The 14,888-nt window shown below is 35.7% G+C and overlaps 1 protein-coding gene and 1 non-coding gene across 3 annotated transcripts in view; one reads left to right on the top strand and one right to left on the bottom strand.

The window, feature by feature from the left end:
- Window positions 1–3,537: 3,537 nt before the first annotated feature.
- The window catches only part of LOC126275840 (protein DPCD), a 40,865-nt gene continuing 29,514 nt past the window's right edge, over window positions 3,538–14,888 (bottom strand). For both annotated transcript variants that reach the window (XM_049977232.1, XM_049977233.1), the window contains exons 3-4: window positions 4,422–4,658; window positions 3,538–4,104 (exon numbers count right to left, since the gene is read on the bottom strand). In XM_049977232.1, coding sequence (XP_049833189.1) covers window positions 4,000–4,104; window positions 4,422–4,658 — 342 coding nt within the window. In that variant the 3' untranslated portion in view covers window positions 3,538–3,999. The remainder of the gene's footprint in view (window positions 4,105–4,421; window positions 4,659–14,888) is intronic.
- On the top strand, window positions 7,351–7,425 carry Trnas-uga (transfer RNA serine (anticodon UGA)). Its single transcript has one exon. It is a non-coding gene; the product is annotated as a tRNA-Ser (tRNA).

The raw sequence follows: 14,888 nt of genomic DNA, 5'->3' as shown, positions 1-14,888 counted from the left end.
CAAACCACCACTCACAGCAATGGGCATGTGGGCAACCAAGCGGCACCACCCAAGAATTTTCCACTGACTCAGCTTTGTGGCCCTGGCAACACATTCATTTTGATTGTGCTGGTCCTTTCTGGAACACACGGTGGCTAATTATTGTTCATGGATACAATAGATATCTATTTGTCATTCCAATGAATTTGACAACTAGCACTAGCACTATCAAAGTACCTACTTCTAACTTTTGTTTAGAAGGAAATATCATTTCAGTCCTATGTCATTTTATACATTGGACCTTCACCAGTTTTGCCAACAAATGAGATTCACCATACCTGAAAGGCTTCATTCTCTCCTCAATCGAATGAAGAGATGATTCTATTTGCCCTTTTAAGGGTCGGATTTCCAATTTTTGAGCTTTGCACTCAATGGAAGATTTTTTTTTCCCCCTCTGTTCCTCAGACACTCTGCCTTTTCACGACAAATTTCCAGCAGAATTATTACATGCTCATTGTCACCACATTTTGTTGCATCTGTTTTACACTCAACAGTCTGCTTCAGAAGCCAACTTCACAATGAAGTTCCACACGAAGGACAGTTTCCCACCATGTCTATAACAAGCCTCACAACTGGGAATCTGACATCACCACTCAGACGACTGGTTTAGCTAATTATAATGTTAATGGCTAATAAGACACCATCAACGGCACCAAAAGGAGCTTCATTTTTGTGATCCTGCCTTAGAGTTTTACTTTGAAAAACTTGCTCCAGTTCAAACTGCTGCCTCTGAGCAGCCTTTTCCAGTGCCTGACATTTGGGTGCATGTGTCAGTGGAGTATTCTGCCATGTAGGCTATGCAGCCGCCGCCAAGGCTGACACAACTGCAACCGTTCACAGCAATGTCAGGCACACACATCAAGCTTGCATCAGCATCACAGTGTTTGGCATACTCAGAAGGGTCCCTGCTGCAATTATTCCTGATAGTTTCCATGGCAAATGTTTGGATACAGGTTAGTTGACACCATGTGTCATTGTTCTACACCCAACTCTATCAGCTGAACTATGACACAGACCGTCCCCAATGGTGTACATATTTTGGGGGAGGGGAGGGAAGAACATGGTACCAACGGTGACTTTGTCGACAGGACACAGCATGCCACGCACCACTCACATCTCCTGGGTAGATGACACTTTTCAAAACATTTCAAAAGGCTGGAAGTGCATCATTGTGAGCTACGCTCTTCCAATGGTTGGTGCTATGCATGCCATCAGAGGACGCTCTCTTCACTTCTTCTTAATGCTTGCAACGTATCTTCCATGCACTTTGTTATGATGCCACACATTGAGTCCCCCTCATATTTCAGAAGATTTGCAGTGAAACAAGTACATACTAGCATGATGCTATTGATATTCAGTGACAAACTGTCAGAAAGTGACCAATAATATTATGCGAACAATTCAATAGCTGATTGTATGAGAACCAGTGTGGAACAAACCAAAAAACCTATACTGTAACACACATTACTCTGCACGTTGTTTGAGTAGGTATGTCCATTTTTCATTCATTTATTAAATGTATGTTGTGTTATATGACACCTCGTAACTAACTGTGGACACAACACACTGGAATTCTATGAACAAGGCTGGTCTTCCCAAAATTCTATAATAGTTGCTGGCATGATACACGTGTGACTTTAGGCCCAGACAGCAGCCATCTTTCTCATGTGTCACAATCTGCAGTTGGTTGCACTTTCTTCCATCAATGACTGCTTGAACAGCTTCTTCAACATGTTGAGTGAGGCCACCAGTCATATACACTGTGTGCACAAGACGATCCTTCCTGTCCCTCGCAGTCAACTCCTTATGGGCTGCTATTACATTTATTCAAACTACCAATGATTAGCAATCCCATACTGTTTTCAGCTTACTTTTCCCTGATACAGGACTTGGAAGTCTTCCCAGCAGTTGCTACAGTTCCACTGAGAGACAATACCTCAGACTTTTTTGTTAGTAGGAAGGATGTAGTACCCCAAGGTTGCCCAGGTCCATCCACAATCAGATCAATGTGTGATGATAAAAATCCATATTTCCTGAAGAAGGGTCCATAATCACATGAAAGTATGGTACTTGGGGTAAATTTTCTCTCTCTTGTGACTCTTAGTGGCAAGCCCATCACACCTACTCCACGCATCTTCCAATCTTGAAGCACCTTCCTTCCTCGATAGCACTCACAGTGATTTCCAGTTGATTATAAATAGCATTAACTCATCCTGTAGCCAAGAACTATACAGGTTTTGTACTTGGCTGATTTACTGGCATCTTTTGCACCAGGAGGTCAAATATGAACACTGAAGTGTAAGTTTACCCATCAAAAAGGATCAAAAATCATGGATCGTAACACATTTCATCGGCTTGGAGCAGCTAACGATGTACAGTTAAATGATAAGCATTCATTATAACTGTTCAGTCTGATTATCCTTAAACTGTCTTCAACATTTTGCTGATGCTGTCTCCCTTGGTAAATATGCTGTTTACACTTTTCTTCTTCTTGTATTATTTTAGTTAGAATGGATAAACAGGAACACCAGATGAGAGGACCTTAATATTCTGCCTTTGGTAACTTCATACCTTTGTGTGCTGAGTGTCATTTGTGTCAGAGAATTATAAAGTAACTGTTAAGTGCATAAGCTTTGATAATTTTAAGTGATATTTCAGGCAATCTCACTGTACTGGTACACTGTCTGGCTTGTAGCAGTGTAAACTCACATTATGTTGGTCCTTGTGTCTGTGAGACAGATGTACTATGGCATGTAACTACAAACAGAAAGATTTCCCTGTTTTTCAACTGCTTCTAATGCACACACAGAATGTAATTAATGAACAGCTTGTAAAAGACAGAAAAATTCTAATTATTGTTCTTCACACACAAGTTAGCATTATGAAACATTTTACAGGCATCATTTGCAAAACTTTTTTAATAAGTGTAAGAAATTCCAAGTCTGCAATGGAGTCACGATAAAGGAAATAGTTTTCATTTGCCTGCATGTACACAAACTGGTTAAAAATGAATATCTTAAGAGAAGTTAGCTTGAAATTCTTGTGTGCAAGTAGACCTCAAAATATCATCTAAAATTCTATGACTTGTAACACATGTTTAGCACTACATTTCTAAGAATCTCACATGGACCATTTCCTAACAACTACGGTGCTGTAAGTGACAAATACAGTAAACTGTTTCAATGAGAAACTTCACTTATGAAATAAGGTATATGTAAAATGGGAGTGAAATGATGTCAGCACATTATATTTGGATATTTGTTAAGGAATTACCAACCACAGTGTAAAGTGATCAATAACTGAAGAAGTGACTGTGCCTTGGTTTTCCTCCAAAAGACAACAATGTAAATAAATGCATATTCTTTAAAGAATACTAAAAAACAACAACATAATAATTAACTACTTTCTCCAAAGATACACAGAAAATGTTAGATTTTGTTGTCTGCTGTATCTGTATTTAATGTAGTGTTCCATTCTACCAAGAAAATTCTGGAAATGTCACATACAAATGAAATTTTATCAATAAATTTTATAACTTTCTGTTTGTTAATAATGGGTTTTTCACTGCTCTCAATGTAAGTTTTTACATTTTCTGCATACCTGTTCCTCACTTGGAAGCTGACACTAATTGGAATTAAAGGATGCTTTCCAAATACAGCTGATATACAAACATGCCAAGCATCAGGTCTTAACATTTTACACTCATTGTTTTGTATTCATTCAGCATATAAATAGAGAAAAGTACAATTTGGCATTGTACAATCAACTTCCTTCTTTCTTTTATGAGTATATACATTATGGGAAAAATATCCATAAAATAGAGCATGTTTGCAAATTAGCTAGTAATGCCACGGTCAACAAAATGCTTATTAGTAACAACATATAAAAAACAGCCTCTGTTTATCGAATTGTGAAATGCTGGATCAACAAGATCTAATGGATTTATCAACATCCAATTATTCAACTTGGGTTACACTGTGGATCATCCTCTTTTCTTGTTTTAACTTTCTTTACTTCTTCAAACACAAGCTTTTCTAGCTGGAGTAGCTCAGGAGGTTTCTCATACTAAAAGAACAACAAGTAAAATAAAATTACTTTAATGAAAATTACAGAACTATATTTACTACACATACAAAACAATAAATAATACTACAAAATTAAAGTCTGACACACAATAAACATGGTCAAAATGGCTGCAATGACAAAAATAACGAATGATAAAAAAAGTAAACTCACAACATGCAATTTCACTAGTTCACATATTTTTATCAAATATTTGTTAACTTTATATTCACAGGGCATGTTTTTAATATGTCATATTTCATTGTATTAACTACAAACAGTGAAATACAGTGTAAGACATTGAAAAATGTTAGACTCACCGTTATAACCAATGTGTTGTACTTATGTGTATATTGTATTCTGCTTTGCTGAACACTGACACCAGCTCTCTCAAGGTCAGGAACTAGTAATTTTTTGAAATATTTCTTATTACTCGTACGCACTGTTATGCATTTATTTTCTGGATCTGCTGTTACTGAATACATATCCAGTGGGTAAGGCAGGTTTCTGATCCTCCATTCCAAAGATGATTTTGTAATTCTCATTGTAACATATGGCTGCAGTAAACACAAAAATAATCCTTTTATACTAAAACAATGGACATACTGGAAGATATGCAAATATATTGAATTGCAGGCTATTTTGTTTTAACTATATTTGGAATACACATTTTCCTATTTATAACTTATATTCCAGGAAATTTAGAAGAGGGTGGAGTCGAGCATATTATATGCATGTTTGCACTTGAATTCAGAAGTTTTGTTCTAAAGAACTCTGTAATTGCCTTCAGAATAAATGATGTGTGTATGTGACACACACACACACACACACACACACACACACACACACACACTGAGGGAGCCAAAGGATTTACTTCAAAACTGGATAGTATCAAATTGAGCCACATTCAGTACATTTCTTTTATAATTGTCAACTTACTCAACAGTACAACGATATGCAGAAGAAGCAACCATCAAAATTTCAGTTTTCAAGTCCAATAAGCTGAATTTTCCTAGGAAGGGTTGGGCAACAAAAATGTAAAAGGAAATTACACTGCGGGCTGTACATGAGACTACATTGTTGAGTGTCTGTGGAAGTTGTAAGTGGAAAAAAAAAAACATTGTCTAGCAGACAGTAGAGGTCTGGGCATATAACATGAAATAATGGCAACTGTTTGCAAAAAAAGGGATACATAGTTTAGAGCATTGGTAATCAACCTGGTCCCTACCACCCAGTAATTGGTGTTCCAGCTTTCATGGAGGGCAGTAGGTGGTAAGGACTTTAAGACCTTTTTATTAAGTTTTCATAGAATTTTCGCATAAAGTATTTGATAATTATTATTATATGCTTTAACTTGCTGTAAATCTGATTAACAAATTTTGTGAAGTAAAGTCACTGCCCTATTTTATAAATCATGAGGAACCAGGGATTGGTTAGAAAATTTTACCACTAACAGAGATACAGAAGTGGGTGGTAGGTAGAAATAGTTGACTATCCTTGGTTTAGAGGATAAAACAAAAATAATTTAATAATTAAATAATGTTGAGCTGAGGTCTAATGGCTGAGTGGGTAGATGTAACACACTTGCTACTGTCCACGTGACCATAAAAATGCCACAGGGTGCCAAAAAAGTTCTTTGGCATTAAACACAGGTACATAAGAAAGGCAAGAAGAAAACCACAGGTAAAGCTATGGACAGACAACAAAGGGTAACAGGAAATAGTTGAGCCATGTGGCGACATTAATATGAGAACATTGTTAAAAGGCTTGATGGCAATTTCAATAGTGTTTGTATGGATATCAATCGCACAAAACCTCAGCTATATGATGAGTGGTTTATTTAACTCCATCCTTTAATTATATTTCACTCAGGACTTCCAGCATTACATTAAACAAGTATACTATTGATAATAAGAGATTTTTTAAATACAGAAATTAACTTTTTCTAATTAAAAGGAATTTTTGTTACTGTACTGAAACCGCACTGAGATATTGGTTTAACAGATCTAAAAAAGGTAAAGGTGTGCTCAAACTATAGGTTGGTACGAATACCCAAGTGCTTTACTGGGCACGTTCCTTTTGGAGGTGCTATCCCTTGCTTTTCCCTTACCTCTGAACCAACTGACCAGCCATTTATAAGACGACCAATATTTTAATGTAGACCATGAACTACAAGGCAACTTGGCATCTTTAACATGTAAAAATTGTTGCCTGAAAGGAAACAAGTCATAAGTGACAGAAAAAATTCTAGGGCAAACTGAGGACTGAACCATGAAACTTCCCATTTGTAGTCTTAGATTTATCCACTCATTCACCAAACAGAAAAGGCACAATAACTGGAAACAAAAATATTTGTCACTATCTACAATTTGTAAAGTTCACTGAATTTTATAAATAAACATTTTCTGGCAATATGCAAACTGTTGAGTGATTTGCACTTCAGTGGTAATATTATATGGAGTATCTGTTAAGTTCTGAATTGTTTTCTCAACATAGCGTGCTGCAGATATAATATAAAAAGATGTACAAAATATATTTTCCTTTTTCATGTATTTCATCAATACATTCTACATGAAATTTTGAATATGCATAAGAGAAGGAAAAAAGGAATGTGGCATGTTCAGGGGTGAATACTGTTTTTTATACAATAGTTAGGTCAGTTGCCTAAATGCTGGAGACAAACAATGGCAAAATGTCTTCAAGTGCCAGAAATTTTTTCTGTCTCTTTAAATATAATTAAAAATGGTGACGCTAATTTTTTAAACTAAATGTTTCTCTAGATAGAGGTTAGCAGAAAATGAGACTGAAAAGTAGTTAGGTACAGAAGTTATCCAAAACCTATATGTACAATGTATTCTTAAGGACACTGTACTTTTGATGATGGAAAAATCATAATGTTTTATAAACTTTATTAATTTATATAGTCTTTTCTGATTACACTTGTATATACTTTATAGTTTAGAATGCAAAATGACCATTGTATACTAAATTTTACAGTTACAGTCATCTACACAGTCATGCCCCTTACAGAAAACCTGCCAGGAAGTTTCATATCAGCGCACACTCCGCTGCAGAGTGAAAATCTCATTCTGGAAACATCCCCCAGGCTGTGGCTAAGCCATGTCTCCACAGTATCCTTTCTTTCAGGAGTGCTAGTTCTGCATGTTTCGCAGAAGAGCTTCTGTAAAGTTTGGAAGGTAGGAGACGGATACTGGCAGAGGTAAAGCTGTGAGTACCGGGCGTGAGTCGTGCTTCGGTAGCTCAGTTGGTAGAGCACTTGCCCGTGAAAGGCAAAGGTCCCGAGTTCGAGTCTCGGTCGGGCACACAGTTTTCATCTGCTGGGAAGTTTCATATTTCCTTAAGTTTGAAATACATTGCACTATTTTGTTTCTTTGACTTGCAAACTGTCTATACCTGTCTAGAATACCTAAACTAACTGAATTATAGAGAAATAAAATTTGTAATTAGGAAAAACTTTAAAAAAAAATTAATACATACAATATAATAATAATTTTCTATGGTTACTAAACTTAATGTGGGGAATTAAATGGGTCTAGTTTCTTAGTCATCATGTCACACATATATGGTAAAAATTTGGTCTCCTTCACACGTGTACTGTGAGAGTAAATGGTACCGGAATCTGAATAAGCTTATAAGAAAATGTTGTGCATCCATTTGTTTATTATTGTTTTTTTAAACATCAGTAAATCCCAAATCGTTCAAAATACTTGCAAACTGATTAGAAAGTATGTGCATTATGTATGATATATTACAAAACTTTAAAACACACACAAAAGAAGTAGTGACTGATGGAACTAATGCTGATTTTCAAATAATATGGACCTGAAGGGGTTACCATAGCCATAGCCAAAGTAAATGTCTTGCACAGAGGTAAACTGAGGTGAAGCCAATCAAAATAGCAGTATTTTTTAAATATCATTCATTTGCTGTGGCGATATCGCATAACTAGTTTGAAGTGTTAAGTGTACAACTTTGATGACGTTATATTCACATATTAATTTATATTGTAGCCATAATTGCATTTATTATTTTAATTTAACTCCAGATGAATTTCACATCACAAGGTGGAATTAATCCCATCACTATCTTCAATTTTAAACAAATATATTGGTGTATTTACAAGGATTTATTACATGTTCTAGCCCAAACAAGTTTTCATAGGTACATTAAATTCCAATATTACTGCTATAAAAATACCTGCATTCAGGAAAGTTGATAAAAAAAAATCAGTTTCAGTAATTCTATAACACAGCCAACATGAAAGACATTTACTCAAGATCATAATCATCTATCCCTTAACATATATATTTACTGCACCTTCCATGTTGTGTCACAATGTTTTTAATTGATTTGGGCACTTTCTACGTCAGCTGCATCTCCAATTTCCGGAAATACAAAGTAAACATTACCATCGAGAACTTTCTCAGGAATTTCATTTTGTACATGTCATTTAGTAAGTGTCATTAGAGGTTTTAACAATTTTACCAATGAAAAAACTGAACCTTTTGTTGGAAATTTCACAATAATAAAATCATTTTTACTGAATTCTTGTCTGCCTTCAACCTTTACCTTGTCCATTCCTGTATCTTTGTTTGACTCTCACTGTTCTACATCACCTTAGATGTTTTTGCAGATGGAAAAAGAATCACAATGTACGGACACCCTGCTTTCAGCACTGCCACTATCACTTTCATGTAAACATGAAATGTAGGAAGGGGAAAGCGAAGGAAATGGGAAACCATGATGGCTAACACACAGGGCAGTGTTGCAGTGCAATGGCGAAAGTTGACAATTTGTGCTGAGTGATGCCTGACCGTATAGAAACCACTCTGATATATACTATTACTTTCACTAAAGTCCCTAGAGTTGACAATTAAGTGATTTTCTCAGAATGGTATTCCTTTTGCTTCATTAGAGCAAACCTGTTTCAACTGCATTTCAAAGGCTGCTGTCTAAGAAACTTCTCTCTCTCTCTCTCTCTCTCTCTCTCTCTCTCTCTTCTTTCTTTCTTTCTTTCTTTTTCTTTTTTTTTAAATATTAGAGTTAGAAGTTATATCTATCTTTTCAAAAATTCTTTTCAAGAACTTAGGAAATTTGTATTTGCTATCACCCCTCTATTCTTTCTTTTACAGTCATCTATCACATTTCTCCAGGTAAGTTTTAGAGGTCTAAAAAAGGCCATATCAAGTAGCTGACTCAGAAGAGTAGAATTAGGTGGTACAAGCACAATAATAATAAATATAATAATAATAATAATAATAATAATAATAATAATAATAATCCGTGGAGGCCCGGAAGAAGAATAGGCCTCTGGTATGTTCTACCAGTCGTAAAAGGCGACGAAAAGAACAAACCACTAATAGGGCTAACCCCCCTTTTAGCGTGATTAGTTGGTTCAGGACAGAACTAATGAAGCCTCGGACAAGCGCTGTCCTGGTTAGGGACGACGCTTGAACCCTATGCCCGTCCACAATGGTAACGACACTGCTAGCCAATCGGAAAGTGATTTAAATCCAAATAGAGGTGTTTTGCAGGATATGCTTCCTGCAACCACTCCAGAAGGAAAACAAAGACAGAGGATGAGATGGTCAGATGAAGTTAACCGACACCTCATGTTCTGTTACTACCAAGCAACAAACTTAGGAACCAACACAACTGGAAACAGATCACAAGTATACACAACATTTATTACCAGATACCCAGAATTAAAAATTTTAACAGAACAACAACTAGCTGATCAGATCCATGTAATAATAAAAAATAACAGGATACCCCAATCAGAATTAGAAAACATCAAACAACAAGTACAGCAAATACTGGAACAAAATAATATGCAATCATAAGAAGAAGAAAATACAGTAATGGACTCAAACATCCTAGTGCAAACAAACAAAGAACACCATCTATCAATTAAACAATCAGAGGAAAACGAAATCTTAAGACAGCCACCAGAACAAGCACAAATAGAACACGAAGTGACACACATGTTAGATATAGAAGAAAAATTTCAGCTGACATATATAGAATACAAAGGCACAAATACACCATTCTTACATGGACCACCAAATAACCCACAAGTTGAAACAACAATAACAACAATCAACACAATCATACACAACAAAATAAATGAAAATACAACTATGGAAGAGTTACAGATACTGGTTTATATAGGAGCACTCACTACACCAAATATACACTCTAAGCCGAGATCAGAACCAACACAGAAGAAAACCCACAAAACCAACTTGGCAACACAGGCTACAGATCAGAATAGAAAAACTGAGAAAAGACATCAGACAGCTAACATACTTTATAAGAAATGAAATATCAGACAAAAAACGAAAAAGGTTAGGTAAAATCTCACAACATGAAGCGATAGAGCAATTACATGAAAAGAAGCAGAAACTACAAGCATTGGCCAAATGACTTAGAAGATACAAAAAAGTGAAAATAGAAGGAAACAAAACCAAATATTCAACACAAACCAAAAGAAATTTTACCAGACAATAGACAACACACACATTAAAATAGACAATCCACCAAACATAACAGACATGGAACACTTCTGGAGCAACATATGGTCAAACCCGGTACAACATAACAGGCATGCACAGTGGATAGAAGCAGAAACAGACACATACAAGATGATACCACAAATGCCTGAAGTGATAATTTTGCAACATGAAGTCACCAAAGCAATAATTCTTCTCACAATTGGAAAGCCCCTGGAAAAGATAAAATAGCAAATTTCTGGCTAAAGAAGTTCACCTCAACACATTCACATCTATCTAAATTATTTAACAGTTACACTGCAGACCCATACACATTCCCTGATACACTTACACATGGAATAACTTATATGAAACCTAAAGATCAAGCAGACACAGCAAACCCAGCTAAATACTGCCCCATAACATGCCTACCAACAATATACAAAATATTAACTTCAGTCATTACACAGAAATTAATGACACATACAACACAGAACAAAATTATAAATGAAGAACCAGAAGGCTGTTGCAAAGGAGCACGAGGATGTAAAGAGCAACTGATAATAGAAGCAAAGGTAACATATCAAGCTAAAACTAAACAAAGGTCGCTACACTACGCATACATTGATTACCGAAAAGCTTTTGATAGTGTACCCCACTCATGGTTACTACAAATATTGGAAACATACAATGTAGATCCTAAATTGATACAGTTCCTAAACATATTAATGAAAAATTGGAAAACCACACTTAATATCCAAACAAATTCAAATAATATCACATCACAGCCAATACAAATTACGCATGGAATATACCAAGGAGACTCATTAAGTCCTTTCTGGTTCTGCCTTGCTCTGAACCCAGTATCCAACATGGTAGATAATACGAAATATGGATACAATATTACTGGAACATACCAACACAAAAACACACATTTACTATATATGGATGATCTAAAACTACCGGCAGCAACAAATCAACAACTCAACCAATGACTAAAGATAACAGAACTATTCAGCAATGATATAAATATGGCTTTTGGAACAGACAAATGTAATAAAAATAGCATAGTCAAGGGAAAACACACTAAACAAGAAGATTACATATTGCATAACCACAGCAACTGCATAGAAGCGATGGAAAAAACAGATGCTTATAAATATCTAGGATACAGAGAAAAAATAGGAATAGATAATACAAATATTAAAGAAAAACTAAAAGAAAAATATAGACAAAGACTAACAAAAATACTGAAAACAGAATTGACAGCAAAAAACAAGACAAAAGCTGTAAATACTTATGCTCTACCAATATTGATCTACTCATCTGGAGTAGTGAAATGGAGTAACACAGACCTAGAAACACTCAATACACTTACACAATCACAATGCCACAAATATAGAATACATCACATACATTCAGCAACAGAAAGATTCACATTAAGCAGAAAGGGAGGAGGAAGGGGATTTATCGACATAAAAAACCTACATTATGGACAGGTAGGCAATTTAAGAAAATTCTTTATAGAACGAGCAGAAACTAGCAAAATACACAAATCAATCACTCATATAAATACATCGGCTACACCATTGCAGTTTCATAACCACTTCTACAACCCTTTAGATCACATAACATCAACACATACGAAGAAAGTAAATTGGAAAAAGAAAACACTACATGGCAAGCACCCATATCATCTAACACAGCCACACATCAATCAAAACGCATCCAACACATGGCTAAGAAAAGGCAATATACACAGTGAGACGGAAGGATTCATGATTGCAATACAGGATCAAACAATAAACACCAGATATTACAGCAAGCATATTATTAAAGATCTCAATACCACAACAGATAAATGCAGACTTTTCAAACAAGAAATAGAAACAGTAGATCACATCACAAACAGATGTACAATACTAGCAAATACTGAATACACCAGAAGACATGACAATGTAGCAAAAATAATACATCAACAACTTGCCATACAACATTAACTAATAAAACAACATGTTCCCACATACAAGTATGCACCACAAAATGTACTGGAGAATGATGAATACAAATTATTCTGGAACAGAACCATTATAACAGATAAAACAACACCACATAACAAACCTGACATCATACTCACCAATAAAAAGAAGAAATTAACACAACTAATCGAAATATCCATACCCAATACAATAAATATACAGAAGAAAACAAGAGAAAAAATTGAAAAATACATCCAACTGGCTGAGGAAGTCAAGGACATGTGGCATCAGGATAAAGTTGACACTATACCAATTATACTATCAACTACAGGAGTCATACCACATAATACCACCAGTACATCAACGCAATACACCTACATCCAAACGTATATATACAACTACAGAAATCTGTAATTTTTGATACATGTTCAATTCCCGGAAAGTTCCTAAATGCAATGTAACATATACCATACAGTTAAAAGGAAGCCACGCTTGATCAAGGTCCGTGTCACTTTCCATTTTTAACCAGACATAACATCTGAGAAAGGAAAGAAATAATAATAATAATAATAATACATATTTTTATTGTCTTTAGTCCATTACAGCAATTGACAATGTCAAATGAAGATACAGTTTACAATGCAGTGTGATAAAGTATAAAACATAATTCTCATGTTCCTGGCCCATTTTGATAACGCTTATTGACAAATGACTCGCGAGATTGTCACCTACAATCAGTTTTGGTCTCTCTAAATGCCATACATAGTCAAGACAATCTGAGTAAACAAGGATCCAAACACTGTCAAGTCAAACCAACCACTCTGATTCCTGCACCAGTTAAACCTTATTCAGTCCCAGCTCATAGAGATGTTTTGGCCTATACACCATGTAAAGTGGTAGGATTGCACCATCTGTAGCCACTGATACTTGACTTAGAACTATCCACAATCCTTTCAGAATGTCTTGTGCCTTGTTCACCATTACTTTCAGTTGGCTAAGATAATCACAAAAGTTGGCCTCATCATAATTTATAATATTGGAGGAAGGAACACCATGCGAGGACATTTTAACGTTGTTAAAATAATCACTCACTGTTTCTCAGATAACTGATATCCTTGCCCTCTTTCATTTTCAATTACTCTAACTGTAGCCCCCCCCCCCCCCCCCCCTACCCCTCAAAAACATTTTTCCCCACTCATGATCAGGTCAACTGTCATGAAATCTTTTTTCAGTCCACCCTGCTTGATTAAGAGATGCCTACATGATGTCCCTAACATAATTACTTCTCAAAGGAAAACCCATTTTGCACAACATAATGTTCCCTCAACCAGATTTTTATCCTCACTCTTAGTTAATGCTGTTTAGCCACATATTTAATATTTGTATCTGTTCTTGAATGTCATTTAATGTTACCTAATGAACCGTGTATCATTCTGAAGGTTTGCAAATACCTAATTTTCCTACTCTGACAGCCTTCACAGCATTTAGAACAAATTCTGGATTGCTATTGGATTTTTGGGTTGGTTCTAGAATCTTATTGTATATTTACATGATTGGATTAACTGCACAAAAATGCAATTTTGTAATTAGACATGCGTAATGTCTAAGTAGTATTAACAAAAAGAAAAAAAGAAACAGTAGCACTTTTGAGATGTTCACATGCAAGTAAAAATATTAAAACTTCCCAAATGCACACGGGAAGTACCTGATGCTATCGTCAGTTCATCATAAGAATAAACCTTATGTAAACATTATGTCGTGTATTCTTCCATGTCTGCATGAATCGCATTGGAAGCCAAGCTGTGACCAGTACAGTCAAGTATGATAATGATGATGATGAAGTTCCATACTCCATGACAGAGCATAAGGGAATGATGCGGCAGACCCGCACCACCGTACAAGGCAAAGTCCTAGTGGAGGTGGTTTGCCATTGTCTTCCTCTGACGTACGATCATAAGGATATGTTTTATGCTGTGTTTCACGCATGTAGACTGAGTGAAAATGTGGGACAACAGCTTTACCAGTGCATTAAACTTGGACAGCACTGGCCAGACAGCAGTCCAACTAACCTGCAATGATGTGAGCAGTTGCAGTTCAGACGTAAAAAGAAACGAGCAAAGAGAACTATAGCTTCGAATGTCATTTAATTTTTAAAGAGAATGAAATAATATTCGGAAAAACTTCAGCATTGCCACGAACTTCTTAGGTGACCAGACGGAAATCATAAAATGCACTCATTCTCACCTGACAGTATTCTAATTGCAAACAAGAGTGATGAAAATTCTAACTTAAGCAT

Source organism: Schistocerca gregaria, chromosome 1 (assembly GCF_023897955.1).
Source record: "Schistocerca gregaria isolate iqSchGreg1 chromosome 1, iqSchGreg1.2, whole genome shotgun sequence".
Taxonomy (NCBI): domain Eukaryota; kingdom Metazoa; phylum Arthropoda; class Insecta; order Orthoptera; family Acrididae; genus Schistocerca; species Schistocerca gregaria.
This window is presented reverse-complemented; position numbering and strand designations above follow the sequence as displayed.